The sequence below is a fragment of the Peromyscus leucopus genome, chromosome 18, assembly GCF_004664715.2.
Source record: "Peromyscus leucopus breed LL Stock chromosome 18, UCI_PerLeu_2.1, whole genome shotgun sequence".
Taxonomy (NCBI): Eukaryota; Metazoa; Chordata; class Mammalia; order Rodentia; family Cricetidae; genus Peromyscus; species Peromyscus leucopus.
In genome coordinates, this window is record NC_051078.1 from 486472 (window position 1) to 511020 (window position 24549).

At 36.0% G+C, this 24549-nt stretch overlaps 1 protein-coding gene across 1 annotated transcript; it reads left to right on the forward strand.

Annotated features, from left to right (window-relative positions):
- Positions 1-5705: 5705 nt before the first annotated feature.
- On the forward strand, positions 5706-6644 carry LOC114683538 (olfactory receptor 6C74). Its single transcript, XM_028857864.1, has one exon. The coding sequence runs from the start codon at positions 5706-5708 to the stop codon at positions 6642-6644; it is 939 nt and encodes a 312-aa protein (XP_028713697.1).
- Positions 6645-24549: the final 17905 nt, after the last annotated feature.

Sequence of the window (24549 nt, forward strand, 5' to 3'; positions counted from 1 at the left end):
AGTTGCTTGCATGCACTTCCTGTTTTTATTTTTGTTAGCTAATAGTATTCCCTTCTTGGGTCTCTGAGGGAGTTGAAGATTAGTTAGTTATGGTTGAAGATTAGTTAGTTATAGTTGAAAATTAATTAGGATAGAAAGTGCATTAGATACCTCTTGGATTTACCAAAATAGGATAGATAATGGAATTATTTTCTCTAATTTGTCAAATACCTGTTTAGGTATTTATTACTTGTATATATTGTATATAGTTATTGTAATTTTGTATATAGTTTTTCTTTTATTAGTTATAACCTTTTGCTTTTTTTTTCTTTTTATTAAAATAAAAGAGGGGAAATGTGGTGGTAATCTAATTGTACTGAAATGTGATTTTGATTGTATGTTAATAAAGTTGCCCAGGGGTCAGAGCTATTAGAGCCATAGCAAGAGTGTGGCGGTGGTGGCACACGCCTTTAATTCCATAGATCTCTGTGTGTTCAGGGATACAGCCAGCATTGGAGACATATGCCTTTAAGACCTAGGGGGCTGTACATTCAGACAGTGACGAGGCAGTCACGTGTTTGGGTTTACAACCAATGAGAAGGCAGAACAAAATACTATAAAAAGACGAACAGACAGGATATTGTAGCAGGAATCTTAAAAGTTCTTATTAATAAAATCAAACCTGAGACGAGTTATTGGGGTCCATGCTGGTAGATCAGAGAGACAGAACAAGCCACAGCTATCTCACCTCGCTGGATCCTCATCTGGGATCCTCATCTGGTCTTGTTTCCTCAGACTGGAGGCTTCTGTGTCCTCATCCGGAATGGGTCTCAGCTGAATTACTGCTCAAAAGCCTGAATGCTTAACCAGCCACATGCTTAACCAGCCAAATGCTTAACCAGGCCAAAATGCCTCTAGTTTCTGGTCCTCACGCCTTATATATATCTTTCTGCTTTCTACCACCACTCCCTGGGATTAAAGGCTGGCTTTCTGGGATTAAAGGCGTGTGTCACCATGCTTGGCTATTTCCAATGTGGCCTTGAACTCATGGAGATCCAGAGGGATTTCTATCTCTGGAATGCTAGGATTAAAGGTGTGAGTGCCACCATTTTCTAGCCTTTGTATCTAGTGGCTGTCTGTTCTCTGACCCCAGATAAATTTATTAGAGTACACAATATTTTGGGGAACACAATACCACCACAGGATATAGCTCTCTTTCGGGAAGCTGGGACACCGCAGGAGGAAGGGTGAGATTTTAGCTCTGAGCTCTGACCTCTCGGCTTTCTCTTTTACATTGTTTCTGTATTTCTTATTTAATAAGATTGTTGGTTACATCTACAGATTCTGCTGCTTAAATGATTTTTTTTAAATTATTTAATTAGCACTTTTTCCATTTATTTTACATATTCACCACAGTTTCCCCTTGCTCCTCTTCTCCTGTTCCCTCTACCACCCCCACCACGACTTCCATCTATCCTCCTCCCCATCCACTCCCCTTCCATTTCCATTCAGAAAGGTGCAGGCCACATGGGCTTGACCAAAGCAGGGCACTTCAAGTTGAGGTAGACGGAGCTCCTCCCCCTGCATATAGGCTGGGCTAGGCAATCCAGCATGAGGAACAGGTTCCCAAAAGCCAGCTACAGGGAACAGGGACAGGGACAGGTCCTGATCTCACTGCTAGGACCCTTACAAACAAACCAAGCTACACAACTGTCACACACATGCAAAGGGCCTAGGTCGGTCCCATGCAGGTTTACTAACTGTTGGTCCAGAGTCCATGTGCTCTAAAAAGCTCAGGTCAGCTATTTCTGTGGGTTCCCCTGTCCTGACCTTGACCCCCCTGGCTCTTACAATTCCTTCTCCCTTTCTTCAGAAGGACTCCTGGCAATTGGCCCAGTGCTTGGCTGTGGATCTGTGCATCTGCTTCCATCAGTTAGTGGATAAAGGCTCTCTGATGACAATTAGGGTATCCACCTCTTCTTTTTCATTGTCAGTGGTGACAGGCCTTGGTTTCTAGATAACTGCATCTGACTCCCTAACTCAGAGGCTTAACTAGGGAGGCACAATATGAGCTGTTTATTCAATGAATCTTAACTCAAAGTTTTAGTAATACCTTTTCATATTTCCACACTATTTATCATTATATTTCATTTTTCTTATTTGAAATATATTTTGTGAGGAAATGTAAGAGGAGCTGGGCTTAAGTTATGGTTTATATAATAAAGCTACTCAAACATGATTATGGATTATAAACATTCTTCACTCAATAAAACTATTTTAATATATTAATGATAGCACAATAGTATCCAGGGAATTGCTTTCTTCTCTTGTTAATTTTTAAGCCTTTAAATCCTCTAGAGATTAGTGATTCAGTATACAAAAGAATTATAGTTCCTGCAATCTTAAAAACTACCGTTCATATTGGCTGGAAGTATTTTCACAGAAAAAAGGAAGTATATAATTTCTGTTGCTTTCTTTTCCATCTTAAACAAAATAGATCTTATGAATAATCAAGTAGTTTATGTCCTGGTTTAAAAGAAATTGGAGAACATTGCTTATTCAATAAGAAATCATGTGAAGGGAGGGTTGATGAGACTTTTAGTCATGCTGAAACCTTTGGACTGAACATCCTGAATATGTGTATGTCTGATACTGTAGCAGTTTTGGATAAGAAGTCAAGACAAGAATATGCGCTAAAGCAATCTACAATACACTGGATATAAAACATTCAGAAAATACCTCTATTCTGGGACTTACATAAAAAGATGATTGAAAATAAAATTATCACAGAAAAAAACTAAGGTTTGGAAAATATGGTTTTATTTTAGTCTTGTTAAGTAGTTACAAGCCTAGTAGAAGAAAATTACTGTTATATCCATTGGAATAGTATATAAGACTGGAATTGATTTTTATAGCACACATGTATACTTTTTAAAGTTGCACTATAGACATCAATTGCACTGTGAGAGCTGATATTTCATTTTTAGTGAATCATATTTTGACAGATACTCTTCACAGTGTAAATAAAACTGTTATTAAATGAGTGTTTTTCATCTGATAATTATAATTCATATACTTCTATTATACATGATGGTTGTAAATGTTAAAATATGATAGGGAAAAATTTTCATTCTGAACTTGAGAAGGTTTTTTTCATATTTATCAAAGTTATATTAATGATATGTTTAAATTTCCACACACTTTCATTTTCTAAAAGGATCTCTTATTCACCAATGAATTTTCTAATAAGTCACCAATACACAGAGGACCATTTGATAGTTATTACTATTTTACTGTCAACTAACAAATACTTTTTTATGAGGTTAAGAAGCACACTAATGCTGCTAAATAGTTTATAATAGCTCTTTATTATTTAAATTCAAATTTGAGCAAATGTTAGACATAAAATTATCTCATTTTTTCTTTAAAAAAATAAAAGTGAAAAGATCATGCTAAATAAGTACAGATATTAACATTGTACATTAACTATTATCTGTTTTGTCTGATATGGCATGGACTATTTCTGCTCTTCCTTTGCCTGAATTCTTTCTTGTTGCCCTAAACCTTTACCTGCTATTGCCTACACTAGTGTGGGGTTTTGTAAGCCACACAGAAGCAGAGAGATCATAATGAAAGGGTGAGTGTCTCATTTGTGATATAGTTGTTGATAGCAGTAAAATGTTAATTTTTGCTTTTGTATCATAATGCTATCGAGGACTGTAACACAATTTTCTTATTGCTGAAATGTTACTTTGGTTTAATGACTGCCTTGTCCACAGATGTTGGTGGACATAAGTACTCATCTCCATTGACAGTAAGACAGGAATATAGCTGCTGAGTCAAAATATGTATTACTCTTTCTGTGATAGACATCAAGAGTGTTCCCAAAGTGGTCATATCCAGGGAGACTCAAAGAGACAGAGAAAGAGAGAAGGGACAGGGAGGGGAGGGGTAACTTTTCAACCCTGCTAAATCTTGCTGTCTTCAGTCTTTTGACCCCTCTTCATTCTCACATATGTATCAACAGATGGATATACTAATTGGGCCTAAAAAGAAGTTAAACACTCTTTTTGATGTATTTTTAATGGTTCTTTGAGGATTTCATGTCACGGATTTTGATCATATTCACTTTCACTCCCCCAGCTCTTCCCAGATCCACCCCTCTTCCTTTTTCACCCAACTTTGTGTCTTTTCTATGTAAAAAAGCCAATTTGTAACTGGATGTGTGGTTTTCCATTGGAGTGTGGACTGTTTCTCAACTTTACCATCATATAACTCATATTTCACAGAACAAAGTTTTCTATGTCTTTGACCTTTAAGATAGATTGCGACTTTGAAGTTCAAAATGTCTCACTCATGTGTACAAATATAATAAGCATTGTATTTATATGTTCAGAATATAGATATTCAGACACTTTTAGAAAATGATCAAATGAAGACACATAAAAGGGTGCAAAGTTAAAAAGTAATAAAGTGAGATTAGAAGATCTTGCTCATCTAGTAATAATTTAAAATTTCTAGAGCTATATTTTTTCACACTAGAACTGGTATTTTTCAAAACGTAAAAATGTTCTAATACAACTTATTATATTATCTAAAAATTTGGAATAGTTTTTTTCAGGTGAAAAACATGAATAACCAAGAATTTCTGGAAAAAAGAAATAAAATAACTCAGAAAGTTACTATAAATTTTTAATTTTTGTACTCTAAATGAGAAAGACAACTGAAGAGGATTGTGACTAACACAGAGAAGGAAAGAGGTACCCTATGGGTGGGGAGCAGCAGGCAAGGCAATGAACGACACTAACAAAACTATTGGATATACCCAACATTTTATCTTGTATTGTACAGCCTTTCTCTGTGTCACTGCAAATATTCAGAAAAACATGCTATGTAATTAATACAAACATCAAAAATGAAAATATGATCTCTACTTACTAAGATGGATATCAAAAAAGACAATAATCAAGGTAAGTGAGCTTCTTAAAACTGTGATTTGTCATCAAAGTCAATATTAATAGGAAATTTGTAAAATATAGCATTCATATTATAAAAATATGAGGATGTCACAGAAAAAGTTGAGCAAGCCCAAGTTCAGGACAAGCCAGAAGGCAGAAGCAAAAATGGTCTCGAGGATGCAAATCACAAGGCTTTCAGAAGTTTCATGAGGGCATTAAAATCCTACTGTATCTCAGCTAAAAATGTGAAGTCAGTCCACCATGTGTCTCTTTAGAGTTGACTGATAAAATCTTACACAAAAATTAGCAAAGTCTATGGAAAGAATGTAATTAATGCAGCCTTTTTGTTGGACAATGAAGAATGTGTCACCACATTATCACCAGTAATGTAATAGAAGATAAATATGCTGAGAAGGATCCAAGTATAATACAGAAATACAAATTTAAATATTATGATAATTTTGTGTATATTTGATTTTGCACCTAAATGACTTTGTTGAACATATTATTCATTTGTAATACTTAAGTTTATAGGCTTTTATTAAACTGAATAACTACAGCAACTAAAATCTTGGATATATTCAGTGAGATGTCAGGTAAAATATATATGAGAAAAATTGTATAGGTAACTACCAGAGAATAGCACTTGGTGAGGGTTGTTTAAGTGTTAATACTGGTATTCTTATAAAGACTTTCACTTATCTTGTTCAGATTTTTTTCCTTCATTTCTGATTTTCTTTTCCTATTTTGGGCAATCAGAACTTAGCTATGAAGAACCACACAGTGGTGACGGTATTCATTCTTCTTGGATTAACAGATGATCTACAACTGCAGGTGGTCATTTTTGTGCTTCTGTTTCTCACATACATGCTGAGTGTTACTGGGAACCTAACCATCATCACACTTACGCTACTGGATTCTCATCTCAAGACACCCATGTATTTCTTTTTACGAAACTTCTCATTTTTAGAAATTACATTCACCACTGTCTGTATCCCCAAATTCCTTGTTAGTATGGCCACAGGGGATAAAACCATTTCATATAATGACTGTGCAGCACAACTATTTTTCACTATTCTCTTGGGAGCAACTGAATTTTTTCTTCTGGCTGCCATGTCCTATGACCGCTATGTGGCCATTTGCAAACCCCTGCACTACATGACCATAATGAGCAGCAGAATTTGCAACTTGCTAGTCTTTGCTTCCTGGTTGTCTGGTTTCCTGATAATTTTTCCTCCTCTCATCATGGGGCTCCAGCTTGATTTCTGTGCAGCCAACACTGTAGATCACTTCTTCTGTGATGTTTTTCCTATACTTCAGCTCTCCTGCACAGACACACACATAATAGAATTAATGGCGCTTCTTTCTGCCATTTTGACACTCCTGGTTACACTGGTGTTAGTGAGCCTTTCCTACACAAACATCATCAGGACTATTCTGAGAATCCCATCTTCTCAACAGAGAAAGAAGGCCTTTTCTACATGTTCTTCACACATGGTTGTGGTGTCCATTTCTTATGGCAGTTGCATCTTCATGTATGTGAAGTCATCTGGAAATGAAAGAGTTGCTTTAAATAAAGGAATAGCTCTGCTCAGCACTTCGGTGGCACCCATGTTGAACCCCTTCATTTACACACTTAGAAACAAACAAGTAAAAGATGCTTTTAAAAATATGACAAAAAAGATAGAGCTTTTCTCAATGAAGTAACAACTTAATTACATTCCAAGTTATGTAATGTCAACAGAAAGAGTGGAGTGTATCATCAAGTGCCTCCATGTGTATATTTAAAAATCATACAGCCCTTTACTTAACTGAAGAGCTTCTGCATTCCCATTCATGTCCAATTCTAACTCTAACCATGTTTGGAATGAAGTATCCAGTTTACCATGTTGAGTTGGCATTGTACAGAAAATAATAGCCATGTTGGTCTCAAAATATTAATTCTTTTTCAATTGTACATGTATGACAATATACACTAAACATGTTAGATCTTATTTATGTGGTTTTGATTATAGAAACAATAAAGTATCCTTTTAAGTTGTAAAAACAAAGATATTTATATGCTTTTTTATTTTTATGTTTTTCTAAATTCTCTTAGAAACAAAGTAATCAGAATTCCACAATCTTCGGCATTGTTTCAGAGGCTCAATTCCTTGTATGTTTTATACAGATGCTATGAACTAGTGACATGTTGTTACAGAATGTAAATTCCAATTTTCTTAAGCAGTGTTTGAATTTATCACAGCACTTATTCTCATGATTTGCTAGGCTTCTTGAAATATCTGAATTTTATCCTCACAGCTTTGTAAAATGGGTGTTGGCATGCTCATTTATGAATAAAAACACAAAGGTTATAGATAATCTGATATGACAAAAATGGAAAATAAATGTGTACATGAAAGAACTAACTGAATAATGGACTTTTTAATTCTTATGAACATCTTACACACTGTTAAAAATTATGTAACAGTTCCTCTCTGGACTTGGGACTCTTGGGACATAAACAAGTGTACAATCCTTTAGAATATCCAAAGATTTAAAGATTATCATGAATAATTTTTTAGTGTTGTAGGGTATACCAGAGTTCATTCTTCTCAATTTAAGTGGTCAAATATATTTTTCTAAATAATTGTAATGATTGATCACGTGAAAAGCAGAATGTGTTGGCCTTCTTCTTTTCAAATATGCCATCTTTCAGTGTAACTCAAAGAAAAAAAAAGTTCCCCCAAAAGCTAATGTACTCATATTGGTGAGACTTAATGTGTATAACATCTGACATAATTAAGAGACACAATCTCATAGTAATAGATTTCCTAAAACAGATGGAGAATATACCAGGAAGCCTAAACCCTGCACATAGAACTACAGAGACAGGGCAGAAGAAATGATCTTCCCCAGTAAGAACACATGAATTAGTTACTCAATACGAAATAGTGAGCCATGAAAACATTTCTACAAATAACATGATACAGACTAAGTGAGTTGTATTTAGGAAAATATATGCATATGCTTATACACATATGCATGTAACAATAATTTATGAAAAAAGAGACCATGAATTTGAAAGGGAATCCAGAGGGGTATAGGGCAGGATTTGGAGGGAAGGAAAAAGAAAGGGAAAATAATGTAATTATATTATAATCTCAAAAAATACAACAGCGGGTATTTGCTTTAATAAATATTTGCTCTATAAACTAAGATTAGGTTTACAGAAAAAGTAGCTGGGGATGTTATAAGAAATTTTGGACTAGTAGTTTTTTTGACATCAAATAATTTCATGGATTTTGTTCCAATATATCTCAAAGTAAGTATAATTTGCCTTGTCCACACAGATGGATATGAATTGTACAAGCTAAAGTAATAAGATTTAAATCTATATACGTGGAGAAGTATTACAAGGGCATTAAGCCTATTCAGATTAGCTATTTGTGCCATGTTTGTGCATGATGTCTCCATCAAACTTCAGTATTTTGTGAAGATTTTGTTTGGCCGTGCATAACAACATGTTAAATAAGTACCGACTAAGTTTTGCTATTGAACTTGCTATTAATTACAACTTAACTTTTCATGCATGAAGATATCTACTTTATAGGTTATAACTATCCTAAAAGTGCTCATTAAAAACTCTTGGCATCAGATGAAAATTATGCCAGAATAGTTCAGGTTAGTCTGTGAACCTGTTTACCTATATTATAAGTTGTCAAATATAACTATGTAAAATTATTAATGTTTCTAAATATATAATTTATCTATTAAACTTATTCTTATTTACATTATAAACTTATTTACATTAACCCTACACCTCTTGCAGCAAAGAGTCTGCTACCTTATTTTCCCTATATCAAAAGCAATTATCAATAACTTGGTGAAAGTCAGAGATAGTCACTCTGTTCAACTACTTATAACGCATAACCTCTATTTTCCTTTCAATTTTTAGGTTATTTTAGTTATTTAAAAATAGCAAAGTAAGTAAACTCTAGGACTAAGCCATAATGGGAAATGATTGGTTGAAAAAATTTTCCACTTACTTGAAAAAAAATTCTGAGTTCATAAATAATTCACTTGTGTAAACACTGAAGGATGCTGTAGTCTTTAAATCTATGGCTCTCAAGTTGTGCTAGACTTTACAAAAATGTCTCCCTATAGCCATCAGCGTTCCCCATCTCTGTTAGTCCTTCTTTTCTTGAACTGAAAGGGAAGAACATAACATCTGTTTCCCAGTAATATATGCCAGTTAACTAAGACAAGCTGTAGTCAAGGTACATCAGTGCACTCTTAAAAAGTCTTTCTGCCTTTGATCTTTAACTTGTCCATCACATTGTGTTGGAAAAATCTCTAACATATAAATCAACCATGCTTCTCATGAATATAGAATATAGCCCCCTTGTTCAGATCAGCTTGGTTATTTTTGAAAGTGTCTATCTCCAGTTTTCTCAGGACAGATCCTCTTAATAGAACCTGGTCAAGTCCCTCTACCCTCAACCTTTTGTAGTATTTGTTGTCAACTGTGGGTTTTACTACTATCAAGAATTAACTGAATTCTTGCAGTTAACTTTGAATGTGTGATATTTTAATTGTGCTGAAATGTGATTTTATTTATGTTTTATTTATTTATATAGGTTAATAAATAAAGTTTGCCTGGAGATCAGAGGTCATTAGTGAGCCAGGAATAGAAGTCAGGTGGTGGTAGCACACACCCTTACTACAATCACATGGCTGGCAGAGTCTCTGTGTGGTCAAGGACACAGCTAAGCGTGGTGACTGACCATAGAGACCAGGAGGTCTATATAGACAGGCAGTGACGAGGATGTCATATGGCTGGGCTTAGAGCCAATGAGAAGGCAAGATAGGAAAGCAATAAAACACAAGACACACAGGAAGAAGGTTTCTCTCAGAGGAAGGACAACAGCGAGTGGTAAGCTAAAGGGTGTCGTGGCTACTGCTCTGATCTCTTAGGCTTTAACTCTTTATTTGGCTTTGTGTTTCTTATTTAATAAGATTGTTTAGAATTTCATCTACATTTAAACTTATAAATTTCTATAGTCTCATCATCTAATCCAGCATCTAAATAAATAATAATAAAAAATGAGTGCAGATGTGAATAATGAGATGAGTGATGAGTGAGGTAGATATGTTCATCAATGAAGTAATATTCAAATGTGCCCTTTGATGCAGATTAATATAAACTATAAATTAAGTTTAATCATTTTTATCATAGAAGAATTAATAGATTAGACTTGATACAACATACAATATTATCACATTGATTAGTTTCCTTGATTTTGAGATGTGACATAAGAGTTCATAGCATAATAAAATTTAGCTCTTCTTGGTGTCATGTCTCAGAAACTGAATGTAGTTTATATTTCAGAGTTTTAAATGAGCTTTTCAAAATATTTTTAAATCAAGGAAACTAATCAATATTGTAAGAAAGTTAGAAACTACTTCATATAAGAAAATACTTAGTATGCTAATGATGTGGAGCTTCAGGAAGAACTATTTGCTGGAAAAATAAATGCTGTCTTCAAATATCAGGGTTGCTTAAATGTAATCTTGCTTTTCTCATATGTTGTTTCTTCAGTAGGTATTGGTCCCATATTTTACCAGTAAAGAAATGTGTGTGTGTGTGTGTGTGTGTGTGTGTGTGTGTAGATATATGTATATATCTCCATTGATTTGATTATAAGTAATGTATTTACTTGAGTATAGAATATCCTAAAATTTTAATAAAACTATAAAAATAGTAAAAAATTGAGTATATCATCTTACAATTTTTGTGACTTATCTATCACAATATTTATACACAATTATAAAAGACGTTGTGATATTTTGATTCCTGTATGTATTGGGTGGTGATCAACTCAGTGTACTTACAACAACACTGTCATCAGATGCTTCAAGATATACCCCCCTCATTTAAAGGTCTACATTATGTAATCACTTGAGGGAAAAATACATTAGCCAAGACTATTTGCGATTCTCTATAGTGTTGCCACACATTTTGCAGTTCTTGCTTTGTATTATTTTAACAAATGTTTTAATATACTTTAGCCTGGAAGTCAAAGGGCTCTCTCTCTCTCTCTCTCTCTCTCTCTCTCTCTCTCAAAAGAAGACAGGCCAACCAGGATGAATGTAATGTCTAATAGAATGGTAATATGTAATATGTTTTCTATCAGTATCTTTAAAATATAAAGAAAGTCCTAAGTTTGGAACTCCTCGGGTATAACACAAATAATTTTTTTGTGCAGTGTGCATTAGACTGCACCTACATTGCTCCTAATAGGACTTAGTGAAGAAGAACTGATAGAAACATGAACTTCACACCACCTTCTGTGTCCTGAATAATAATAGCTTTTTCCTTATTTAGAAACCGGATAGTTTATCAAAAGATAAAACAAAACAAAACAAAACAAAAAAAACAAAAAAAAACCCAAAAAACAAAAAAAACCTATGGCTGACTTTACCTATACCTTCCCATTGTTCAAGGTTTTTGCAGAGGAAATCTTGACCAGGATATGATTCTTTGGAAGAAGATCAAAGGGGTGTTCTATGGAAAAGATTATGGATATGAAGAATTATTGCAACTCTAGACACAGATTCTCATCCCTAAATACTAAGTGAAGAGACCGTCACTGTTCTATTAATGGTATTTTAGACTGCAAGGTACAAACAATACTAATTAAACATTCAGTGTTTTTAATTGTAAATAATTCTTATGAGTTGAAAAAGGAACTGTTGAAGAATTTTCAAATTTGTTATGTGTTAGAAAATATGGAAAAACAGGAACTTTATCTGATTAATCTATAAGCAGATTCCTTGCTTAGTATGAAAAGTAATTTTTTTACTATATGAAAAACCTCTGATTCCTTTAGGTCCATTAGAAAAGCAAGTTAGGCCGGGCAGCAGTGGTGCATGCCTTTAATCCCAGCACTCAGGTGGCAGAGCCAGGCAGATCTCTGTGAGTTCAAGACCAGCCTGGTCTACAGTGCGAGATCCAGGACAGGCACCAAAACTACACAGAGAAATCCTGTCTCAACAAAACAAAACAATACAAAAAGAAAAGCAGGTTAGTTTGGGGAGGTAGATACCATTCTGCAATCTGTGGTAAACCATATCTAGCTTGTTATTTCCTGAAAAAATTGCTGGAATTGTAGTACAACATGTTATGGGAAATAAGCCAGATACAGAAAAAGGGTGTATTATGTTTTCCTACAGTGTGACAACTTGGAAAACAAAAGCCTACATGTAGAAGGAGACAGAGAATGAAATCATGAGATTTTTTTTTTAGTAAAAAAATTATCCTGAGTGAGGTAACCAAGACCCAGAAATACAAATAGGGTATGGAATGCATATGTATGTAATATGCAGATATTAGCTGTTAAACCAATGATAACCATGGTAGAATCCACAGAACTTCATATTTTTGCTATAGTGTAAGGAACTGGGGGGTAGGGGGTGGGACACAAATCTCACTGGGAGAGGGAAACAGAATAGGTAGTTATGAATGGATAGGGTAGGGGGACTGGAACGGGAGGATCATCTGCAGCAGGGTAGGGGAAAGGAACAAGTGAAGGAATATGGGGAGTGACAGCTAAATTAAAGCTATTTGATGGGTGGTTTCATAAAATATATGCATATATGAAGGTGGCATAAATGAAATTGCCAACTAATGAGAGAGACTTAACCCCAAATGGACATCTCTTGTTACCAAATGAAGCTTCCAGTTCTTGGATTGGGTTACATCTAATTGATTTCATGGTCAAAGGGGTCCCATGGGAACCCTCAAACAAGCCAGGAATGTTTGTTGCCAAGACAATAGGTTGCTCTTTACAACTGGCAGCCAGGTCCTATTGCTGAAGACAATATCTACACAACTCATTGAACATTGAGAAGTTGATCTGGTGCCTACATAGAGCTTTCACCCCTAAGTGCTTGTGTCTTTGGTACAGTAAGGTACTATGCACACTACCAAAGGAGAAACATATGCACCAACTCACCAGACCCTTTGATCTACAATGGTGTCCTGCCTGCTAGATATGCTAGTGCAGTGGTGGCACAAGGCTTGTGTGAGTAACCAACCAATATTTGATTTGACTTAAGATTCACTCCACGGAATGGAACATATACATGACACTTGATTTGGTTACCAAGAGCCTGAGACTAGGTAGCCCAATGACCTAGGCTACAACCAAATACTACTGTCCTAAAACAAACAAACAAAAGCATAGCAATAAAATAACTGTTAATGACATTCTGCTATACTCACAGATGAGTGCCTTGCTTAGTCATCATGAGAGGAGCATCCTCCTGCAGATGAGAACAAATAAAGACTCTCAGAAAGACTATGCAGAGAATGGCAGACCTTGTAACACTCAGCCCCAAACAGGATGTCACCATCAAGTCCTCTCCTCATGTCTCAGGGAAGCCTGAAGATGAAGAGACAGAAATAGTGTAAGAGCAAGAGGACATGGATGATACCAAGAAAACAAGGCCCTCTAAATCAACAGGATCAATGTACAGAATAATTCACAGGGACTGAGGCAGCATACACAGGGTCTGCATGGATCCGAACCAGATGGAGTCCTAGAGTTGAAAGGAGAAGTGTACACATGACCACATCCCTAAACCAGAAGCAATCTCCAATTGACAGCCACTTGGAAATGAAAATTTAGTTGTACCAAGGGACTCTCACTGGGGAACTAAAGTACTCTTAAGGATAGGATGCATACCCAGCTGTAGATGGCCAAAAGAAAATGAACTCAATGATATCTTTGGAGGTTTCTTGTCCCACAGTGTCCCATCAGGACTTTCTTTTTTAAATTTTATCTTATTTTTAATTTTAATTTAATTTTATTTACACATTTTTTTTTGTTCTGTGTTTGTACCTTACAAGTCCTTTGTGTACATATTGTGGATTCTAGTTTAGTGTTTTTATGGGATTTCTGAGTGTGCTGATGGGTGGTTCTCTGCATCTGCATTTGTTTCATGTGCTTTTTCTTGGGTTATTTTCATTTGGCTTATTTATTTTGTCCTATCTCAATGCATTTGTTTTTGTTTATTTTATTTTATTGTTATCCCTTATAAGCCTAGTTGTTTGCTAAAAATAGACAGAAAAAGGGGCTGAATTCAGATGGGAATGGTGGTGTGGAGTTACTGGACAAAGAAGAGGGAGAAGAAACCATGATATGAGAAAAATGCTAGTTTCAACAAAAGGCAGGGAAAAGGAGACAGAAAGTGAGAGCACAAGGGGAAAAGGAGGACGGATATGGAAAACAAAAAAGAGTGGTGTGGACATGATTGAGCTATGATATTGATCATCTCACCTTGCATGCATCTGTAGGAATTTCATAATAAAGCCTATTAACTTGTTTAACAATATATGTTTGAAGACACAGAGGGGAAAAGGACTGTAACTGCGAAGGTTGATCTCAATCTCCCAAGCTTTCTCTAGTTCCTGCTCTCCATTTCTTTCTCAAAAACCCTCACCATGTGATACCCTATTCCATGTTATAATGCAGTAGGAAGGTACACATTAGATGTCAGCAGAAGTCTTGTTCCTGTCATCACCCATATCATGATGTTTTCAATGGACCTTAAGTGTCTCCCATAGAACATCATGCATGGTCTACTCAGGGCTACTTGCAGGCAATCTGGATCTGTCTCACAATGTATGGCTTCTTTTGAAATCTGCATGAAAGTCTCCAAGACACTGTAATTCTTGAATTTTGCATATTGACATCATACATAGATGATGGCAAGGTCTACTTCAAGGTTGAGCTGTAATGTGCTGCCTTGGGCCATTGCTACACTGGCCTGTGTGAAGCTGACCTGTATGACTGAGCCCAGTGAAAGGAATACTGGTGAAACAACTTCCTAAGGAGCTTTCTGTAAACATGCTTCCACAGAGATACTCTCTTTTGAAATGAAAGTCTTTAAAGTGAGTTCGCTCTTATTATCCCAAAACCTGCCATCTGCACAACCTGGCCAATTTTTATTGAATTTTAAATACATAGTGACTGAATAAAAAAGGAAGGATTAAGCAGAAGTATATTAATGGAAGTGGTTAAATAAAATTTTAGGAGACATAATTTCATACAGAGGAAACTTACAAATCAGTGTTTGTCAGGATTTTGACAGAGGATTTTAATACTTGTGACCCTTGATATTAAACTGAGTTATGCATTCATTCTCTAGAATATCTTCAGTTTGACAACTTTTAACACACAACCTGTTAATCAAGGAAGTAGTACCATCCATCTTATTTATTTCTTTATGACTTATGTACCCAGGTTCTTGCCAATGGAAATAATTGTCTGTAGAAAGATATTTCTCAATCCATCTACCTGGAAAGTGGTCAAGGAATAGTAGTAAATGACTGCGAGAACATATTTTGAAATTTAGGTTGCATCATGATCCTTTCAGGTAATGATGCAGCCTTCTTTCTCCTAACTGAAAACCCATATCACACTGGCTAGCATAGCATATCCAGGCTGGAAATAAGAACTCTTTTACTTGATCTTGTCCCTCTTAGTTCCTCAGTGCATATTGCTGGAAGATGAGGTCTACAGATGGTATTTGGATCACAGAAGTGGAGCTTTACGATTAAATCAATACCTGGCTCACAGAAACGGGTTAGTAACCATGGATGTTTTCTCTCCTCCACATGAGCTCACCTTTTCTACTGCTTTCTGTAGTGAGTTAAAGGGTACAGCCTTCCAAAAGTTTAACCAAAATAAAACCATTCTCTTTATAAACACTCCGAGTTTGAAATTTACCACATATACCTTTTATCATATAGTCATGTTGTCAGTATCTCCACTAAACAAACAACAAAATCTTGAGTATTCTGGTAAAGAAACAGAAAACAGATAAAGAAAGGGAGTTAAAGAACTCAACTTTAATTAAATTCTACAAAAAAAAAAAGCAAAAAAACAAAAGCAAAAAAAAAACTTGTCCCTCATTTACCAAAACATTCCAGGTGAGAGTCCTGTGTCGTGAGAATGATGGGGAAAAGGAATGAAGCTGTAGCTTGAAGGACTCTCTTGATTAGTAGGTAAAATGACAGGTAAAGAACATCTTTGCACTAAAGGTGTGGAAAGAAATTTATATGTTTATATGTTTTTGTCTTTAAGGGCTCTCTGGAGACTTGGAGAAATATGCTGCCAAATAAATGTCAACTTATCACAAGCTACAATCATTGGAGAGGATGGAACCTCAATTGAGAAAATGGCTTCATAAGACAGCTGTAAGCAAACCTATTGAGCACTTTCTTAATTAGTGACAATGTGAGAGGGACCAGCTGATTGTGTGTGATGATCCTGGGATCTGTAAGAAAGCAGACTGAGCAAGCCATGATGAACAAGCCAGTAAGCTGAATTCCATGGCTTCTTCATCAGCATTAGCCTCCAGGTTACTGTCAGGTTTGAGTTCCTGCCTTCTCTCAATGGACTGTGATTCAGTGTATGAAAACCAAATCAACCCTTTCTTCCCCAAGTTGCTTTGGTCATGGTGTTTACAATAACCCTGAGACAAGAAATATACTTCCCGTGCATGCCTAAATGGCTTCAAGAGTTACATTTAGCTGACTGATGGATATGATAGCCTTCACTAGATTTTGTCATGATAACAGGGACAATATGGACCACTCCAATTCCTTCCCAGTTACACATTCCTCCATGCATTTTTCAAGCAAAACACCTCCCAAGACTTTCACCAGCCTATTCTATTCACAGAACAAGACTATATAAGACACATAACCTATGGTCTAAATAAATTGATTAGATTAACTATATTGTCAATATTATTAAAAACGTATAACTGAATTGGGAGCCCAGAGATTTAACAGTGAGTATAAGAGCTGTGAGAAACTATATAAGCCTAATATAGGCACATGAATAATCAAATTAATTCAGAAGTCTCACTAATAACTGCTTTCTTAAATGATATAGCAGACACTTATTGGAGCAATCTACATTCAAATCTCTGGAGATAGTATAGTTTCTTAAAGTACATTTTGTTTTTAAAAAATACAGATTGGGGAGTACATTTGGATAACATTAAAAGTGTTATTTCCTTGGGAAATGTGTTATAAATCTCAAATTCTCATGAGAGTTTTCATCATCTCTTTAGGTTTTGATTCAAGAAGTGAGTGCATGAAAACCGGGCTGGAGATATCTCAGTGGTTAAGAGCACTGGCTGTTCTTCCAGAGGTCCTGAGTTCAATTCCCTGCAACCGCATGATGGCTCACAACCATCTGTAATGAGATTTGGCGCCCTCTTCTGGCCTGCAGGCATACACGCAGACAGAACACTGTATACATAATAGATAAATGAAAAAAAAAAGAAAATTACCTAAGATTAGGATTGATTCATTTTATATGTCAGTGTGGGCAATATATAGAAAATGATTCAATGCATGGACCATATCAATACAGTAAAGAGAGGATTTAAACACAAAAATACAAATATACCTGCAAAATATTTGCTAATGAAATATCTACAAGATTGTCTTACTAGGTGAGAAAAGCACATCATATATTGTGGTTTAAAGTGAGATACATTCAGAGAGGAGTGCAGTGTCTGTGTTCATTTCAATAGCTTGGTCAATATGTTAAATATGGAAAATCTGGTCCAAGTACAACTGGGCCTATATCTCTGCATCTTTATGGTATTTGAATATGTGTATTTCAGATAAATGTTTATATTATTTAGATTTCTTTTAACACACATAATTGGGATTCTAAAAGGTAAAGCAAAGGATAATCAGACTACAACCCACAGCTTCAGAGAAGCTAGCTAATAAGGAGAACCCTAAGAGGGACACATGGATCACCCTGGAAAGGGGAAATAGATGAGATCTCCATGAGCAAACTGGGGGTGAAGGGGGGAATTGGAGGGTAGGGGATGGGGAATGAGAACATAGGGAATGGGATGGTTGAGCTGGAACATGCGCAGAATGGGAGAACAAGGGAAAAGATACCATGATAGAGGGAGACATCATGGGGATAGAGAGAAACAGGGTGTGAGGGAAGTTCCTAGGAACCCATAAGGATGATCCCACTTTAGACTACTAGCAGTACTGGAGAGGGTGCCTGAACTGGCCTACTCCAGAAATCAGATAGGTGAATACCCTAACTGTCATCATAGAGCTTCCATCCAGTAACTGATAGAGGCAGATGCAGAGATCCACAGCCAAGCACCAGGCCAAGCTCCAGCAATCCAGTCGAAGAGAGAAGAGAGGGATTTTATGAGCAAGGAGAATCAAGATCATGATGGGGAAACCTACAGAGACAATCAAACCAAACTAGTGGGAACTCATGAACTGTGGACCAATAGCTGTGGAACCTCCACGAGACTGGACTAGGCCATCTGCAGAGGTGAGACAGTGGTGCAGCTTGACCTGCTTAAGAATCTCCCTGGCAGTGGGATCAGGATCCATCCCTGGTACATGAGCAGGCTTTTAGAAGCCCAGTGCCTATGGTGGGACACCTTACACAGCCTTGGTGCAGGAGGAGGGCCTGCCTCAACTGAATATACCAGGCTCTGCTGACTCCCCATGGGAGGTCTTGCCTTGGAGGAGGTGGGAATGGGAGGTGGGCTGTGAGTGAAGGCTGGGGTGGGTGGCGTGGGATAAGGGAGGAGAGGGGAATCTGTGGTTGGTATGTAAAATGAATAAAAAATTTCTTAATTAAAAAAGAAAAAGTTAAAAATTGTTTCTGGCTAGGTATGCATTTTTGATAATTTTTTTTCCATTAAAACACTGATGTATTAATCATCTTTAAATTTTCGTTCAAAGAAAATAGGATAATAATTTTTACTGTATTGATAATTTAGAACTAAATTCCTTTCATTTAAAATTAACCTGGTACTCATGGCAAGTGATACAACTCTTTGAAAGTTGAATCATAGATTTAACTTTAATGTGAATTCTACATTTACCAGAATATTTTGTGAAATCATAGGTATGTATGATTGAAGTAGAATAAATGAATGATATTAAGTAATAATAGTGTGATTTCTGTGGTTTAGATGCATGAATTCCTACATTTTTTTTTTTTTTTTTTTTTTGCCATTGAGGTAATCTGTGTACAAAGCATGTAAGAGATGCCTTCATGACTCTCTGAATGTGAGGGAACGTCCAATAAATGATGGTCTCTTCAGCCATGTTTGTCGACTGGGATGGTATGCACAGTTCTGACAGCAGAACGCACCTCGTGGCTTCTAAGTAGATTATGGGTTTACCTGCACTTTGCCTCAGTTCTTCTCACTATTCGGGGAATATTTTGTCCCGTTTCTGTTTCTCATTCTAACACCTGTTATAGAATACAAATGTTTCCTGTAAACAGTTCTTAATATTACCTTAAATAAGTTTACTTTGTACTTGGATGTCTCATTTTAATTACTTGTGACCTCTCTTAGGAATGATATATATGTTAGAGGTTGTTACTGGCTCTGCTGACTCCCCATGGAAGGCCTTACCTTCTTGTAAGGCTGGAGGGGTGGGAGGAGAGAAGAGGGGGATCTGTGATTGGTATGTAAAATGAATAAAAATTTTCTTAATAAAGTATAATTACTGTAATATTGTTACAAAAAGAATTGTTATAGGATGTCAAGCCTATAATATTAGAATCTTTGTGTCTGATGATGAAGATTCCAGATAAGAAGTTTTCCCAATAAGTACATATCATTACTTTTCATACTAGATGCTCACATTACTAGCTACATAAGTCTAATCAATTTTGCTCATTAATAGTGCCATTTCAATATATACAGCTATCTACATCTACTTGTTAATATCTTGGTTCATACTTCCTGCTCTCTCTTTTTTCCTTTCCTCTGTCCTCTCCACAGCCCTCTGTCTCTCATCAAGACCAGGTTCGCATTGTACTAGTCAAGCATTCTGACACTGAACTATATCTCCAGTTCCTTAATTTTTCATTAACGGACTGTTAGCTAGAGATTTTAATTTTTTTTTTTTTTTGGTTTTTTTTTGAGACAGGGTTTCTCTGCATAGTTTTGCGCCTTTCCTGGAGCTCACTTCGTAGCCCAGGCTGGCCTCGAACTCACAGCGATCCGCCTGGCTCTGCCTCCCGAGTGCTGGGATTAAAGGCGTGCGCCACCACCGCCCGGCTTAATATTTTTTGTAAGAGGAAAATGTGCCAACTATAATTTGTCATGTTATTTGATAATACACTGTGCTTATCCATTTACCAAATAATGTTCTACTTTTGCAAGTCATGTATTCATGTTGTCAACCTCGTCATAAGACAATTCAAAAAAATGTAAGCATTAGATAAAGAAAAATTTAATATTTTAATTTACATTTGCTTTATTTACTAGTTTATATTTATTTAACCTTAAAAACATTTTCTCTTTAAGCTTATTTTCCCATCTCTAAAACCTATACCTCAGATTTAGTAATACCACTTCATACAACTTTCTAAAACTGTATTTACATGCAAGATTCATTTTTCTTGGTACTTGAAGCATAAGAAACCACAATAGAGGTCAGGTGTGATGTGATAAAAGATTAATCTCTGCACCAAGAAACAGAGGCAGGCAGATCCCTATACATTTGAGGCCAGCCTGATCTACATAGTGAGTTCCAGGACACCTAGAGCTACACAGTGGGACTATGTCTCAAACATAAATAAAAATAATTAATAACTACAATGTCTTACTTCAAACCCTGATAATATCAAACTTTCTAATGAAGTGGTATTGGAATAGAAGGTCAACAGAGCACAAGGAAGAACAGAAATCAAAGCAATGGGCATAGTAATAGAATGTAAAGAAACTTACTCCAATGATTGATCTTCAATTTTGAAACTGGATCATGATTGTAAAGGTAGTGAGAAGGAAACCAGACATTTCAGCTAGATGACCTGAATAAACTGGGATATTAGCCCTAGATTCTCTCTCTCTCTCTCTCTCTCTCTCTCTCTCTCTCTCTCTCTCTCTCTCTCTCTCTCTCTCTCTCTCACACACACACACACACACACACACAATTTCTATCTCTCCTCTCTCTCTCCTTTCTCCCCTCCTCTCTTTCTCAATATAGACTGCTATGTTTCAGGCAATGACTGTGACTGGATTTCTTTGAAAACATTTGATATAGTCAATTAAACACCTTTAAGTGAACAGGAAATATGACTTGCCACCCTAACTGTTGTATACTGAAGAAAGAAAATGTATTTTGTCTTCTAGTGTATTTAATTTTCTGATAATTTATTTTCTTAAAAGAGGTGAACAGAAACACCATCATATAGATTGTTCTAGAGTAAAATTAAAAATTAAAAAGTGAATTTTTAAATTCAAGCTAGTTAAGACTATGAAATATTGTTTCACATTATATTATATTTGTTGTATTATTTGATAGGAAGATTATAACTCTATTATGTAATTGTGATAATTTCTCACCAGCACATTAAAATTATTACTTAATATGAAATTTTATTTATTTTCTTTTAATTCTCATGCATATTTTACTTGAAGAAACTAAAAGCCAACAAGGTGGCTTAGGAGGAGAAGTCCCTTGTAGCCAATCCTGACTACATTTGGTTTGGTCACAGATCCACAAAGTAGAAGAACAACACAACTCCTGGCAGTTTTCCTTGGATCTCCATCAGAGATGTTGCTGGGATTTCCCATACACACAGTCACAAGGACAGAATAAATGCTTTAAAATGTAGTATTTTTAATTAAAGAAAATTACAGCAGAGTTTATCTACTATTGTAGTTTTTCATCTATGAATGTATATATTCATCTTTGAATATGACATATACATAATCATAGTTGTAAATATTTTATGGAAAGTATTTTTTAGACAAAAGTTTCAGTTATAATTTTTAGTTCTAGCCATATCTAAAAGAAAATGTGTTAGGCTTACTGATTGTCAACTTTTCAGCCAATCTGTGCAGATCTTGTCTGTTGGATCTGCGGATCTGAAAGAATGGGGCAGAGTAGAGTCTAATGCTGTAGACAATCTTATTTTAGTTTCAGTGTACTTTTATACATGAATGAAACAAAGAATGCCATGATCCAAGGAAGGTTGTTTGAGCTCACAGGGTGAAAAAAATGATCAGAGAAACATGTAAATAAATACCACAGGCACTTATTAATATTAACAGAGTAATCATTTATCAGAATATTCTCAGAACAAAGCAATTGAAACATGTATCTGGGAAAATATGAAAGCAAGGAAGAAGGCCCTAGTCATTGTATATTGACCACATTGGATTCTATAGCTATGATCTGATATCCAACAAGAATTAAAAACATCCTATAAATTGAATGTAAATGTTTGTCACAGAAGGCATGAAATCACATCCAAGAATAATCCAGGGAACAAAATACACCTGAGGAAAAAGACCCTCTGCCTTTTTCCTTCTGGAGCCTCTCTCACAGTCCCCCAAGGTATTGCTCACCATATGTCAATCCCTTGACAATGTTACTACACTTAATTTTGAAAATTAGTAACACAATAGGTAATTGATGCTTTAAAATCTTCGGTTAGCTTGTAGTATTTGAGCTAATAAGAGATAATTTATGATTAGCTTTTTTTTGTTTGAGCTGATGAAAGACAATTTGTGAATGATTACTAAATAAAAGTGTTATCTATGTATTTATTATTTCCAAACCTGTTTACCTGTTCGTTTCAGAAATAAGTGTGTGATGCATATAAACAGGTGAGCAAAAAAAGGATACGCGTGTGTGTGTGTGTGTGTGTGTGTGTGTGTGTGTGTGTGTGTGTGCATTCACTAGTGAAACAAAAATAGTTTAATAATCAAGTCCTTCTCTTAATGGGAATTTTTAGCTTTGGATCAAAACTCACTGGGGACCTCAAAGTTAATTTTCGTTTTGCTATCAGAATTTTAAAAAGTAATGATAATAGACACTAATACTTTTTCAGCTATGTACCTTATTTTTATAAAACATTTTGTAAATCTATGTTAATATTTCAATGTTGTTCTTTTCACATTTCAGTGTTTGTTTATTTTTGGTTTTGTCTCTATTTTCTTTCATAGAAAATGGATTTTTTTCCATGCAATACACTTGATTATAGTTTTTCCTCCTCCTACTGCTCTCAGATCCTCCCCCCTCACCTCTCATCTGAAGCCACCTACTTTCTGTTTCTCTTGAGAAAACAAATGGGCATATAAAAATAATAATAAAATGAAGCAACAACAAACAAACAAATTGGACAATAGGAGAAAACAGAGAGTCTCCTTTGGTTTAATGCAAAATACCTTCCAGTACTACAAACACTAATCAGTAGGGGTAGACTCTACTAGGCACCAGCTCCACTCCAGGTTCAGTGATTTGTGTCAACGTTTTCTTCAGCAATAGGGCCTTACCATCAGTTGTGGAGAACAATCAATAGCATTTGCACTGGGTGGTTTTGTCTGTCATCTTGACACAGCTAGAGTCATCAGAGGAAGGAGCCTCAGCTGAGGAAATGCCTCCTTGAGATCTAGCTATAAGGCATTTTCTCAGGTAGTGATCAATGTGGGGAGGCATCCCATGGTGTGTGGTGCTATCCCTGGGCTGCTGGTCCTGGGTTCTATAAAATGGAGGGCTCAGCAAGCCAGGGTAAGCAAGCCATTAAGTAGCTCCCCTCCATGGCCTCTGCATCAGCTCCTACTTCAGGATCCTGCCCTGTTTTGAGTTCCTGTCCTGACTTCCTGCAGTGATGAACAGCAATGCTGAACTGTAAGCCTAATAAACCCTTTCCTCCCCAACTTCCTCTTTGGTCATGGTGTTTGGTTGCAGCAACAGAAACCCTAACTAAGACACCCTTGCAAGAGCATGTTTTTTTCAGGGGTTCCCACGGGTTCCCTTCAGTCAACAACTCAGTTAAATGTAATCCATTCCCAGGATTGAAAGTTTCATTTGGTGACAAAAGATGTACTGGTGAGACTCCAATTTCCCCATTATTTGATGATTTATTTTATGCTGCCATCCTCAATTTTAGGAAGCTTCTCCAGTATGGGGTTTCCATGCAACCCCTCAAATGGCCCTTAGTATTAGCTATCCTTCCCCTCATTTCCTCGTTCAGTCCCCTCTTCCCTCCTCTCACTATTTGATTCTCCTGTTCCACACCCCCCAGTTTCATCCATAGCAATCTATTATATTTTCCCTTCCTAGGGAGAGCCATCCCTTCCTCTTAGTCCCTCACACTATACCTAACCATGGGGTTTACACAGATTGTGGCTTGATTATTGAAGACTTAACAGCTAGCATCCACATATAAGTGAATACATGCCATATTTGGCTTTCTGTGTGTGAGTTACCACACCCAGAATGACTTTTTTCTAGCTCCATCAATGTACCTGCAAATTTCTTGATTTTGTTTTTTAATGGCTGAATAATGTGCCATTGTATAAAAGTATCACATTTCTTTATCTTTTCATCCATTGATGGATATATGGGCTGTGTTCAATCTCTGGCCAATATCAGTCAAGCAGCAATGGATATAGCTAAGTGGGTGTCTCTACAGTAGGATGAAGCTTCCTTTGTTTTGTTTTGTTTTGTCTTTTTGCCCAGAAGATCTAAATCTTTAGTTAGATCCTTTCCCAGCTTTCTTAGGAACTTCCATGATGATTTTCCATA

What these genes read in the sequence shown, in the direction of transcription:
- LOC114683538 (XM_028857864.1), top strand. Translation starts at nt 5,706, where the DNA reads ATGAAGAACCACACAGTGGTGACGGTATTCATTCTTCTTGGATTAACA.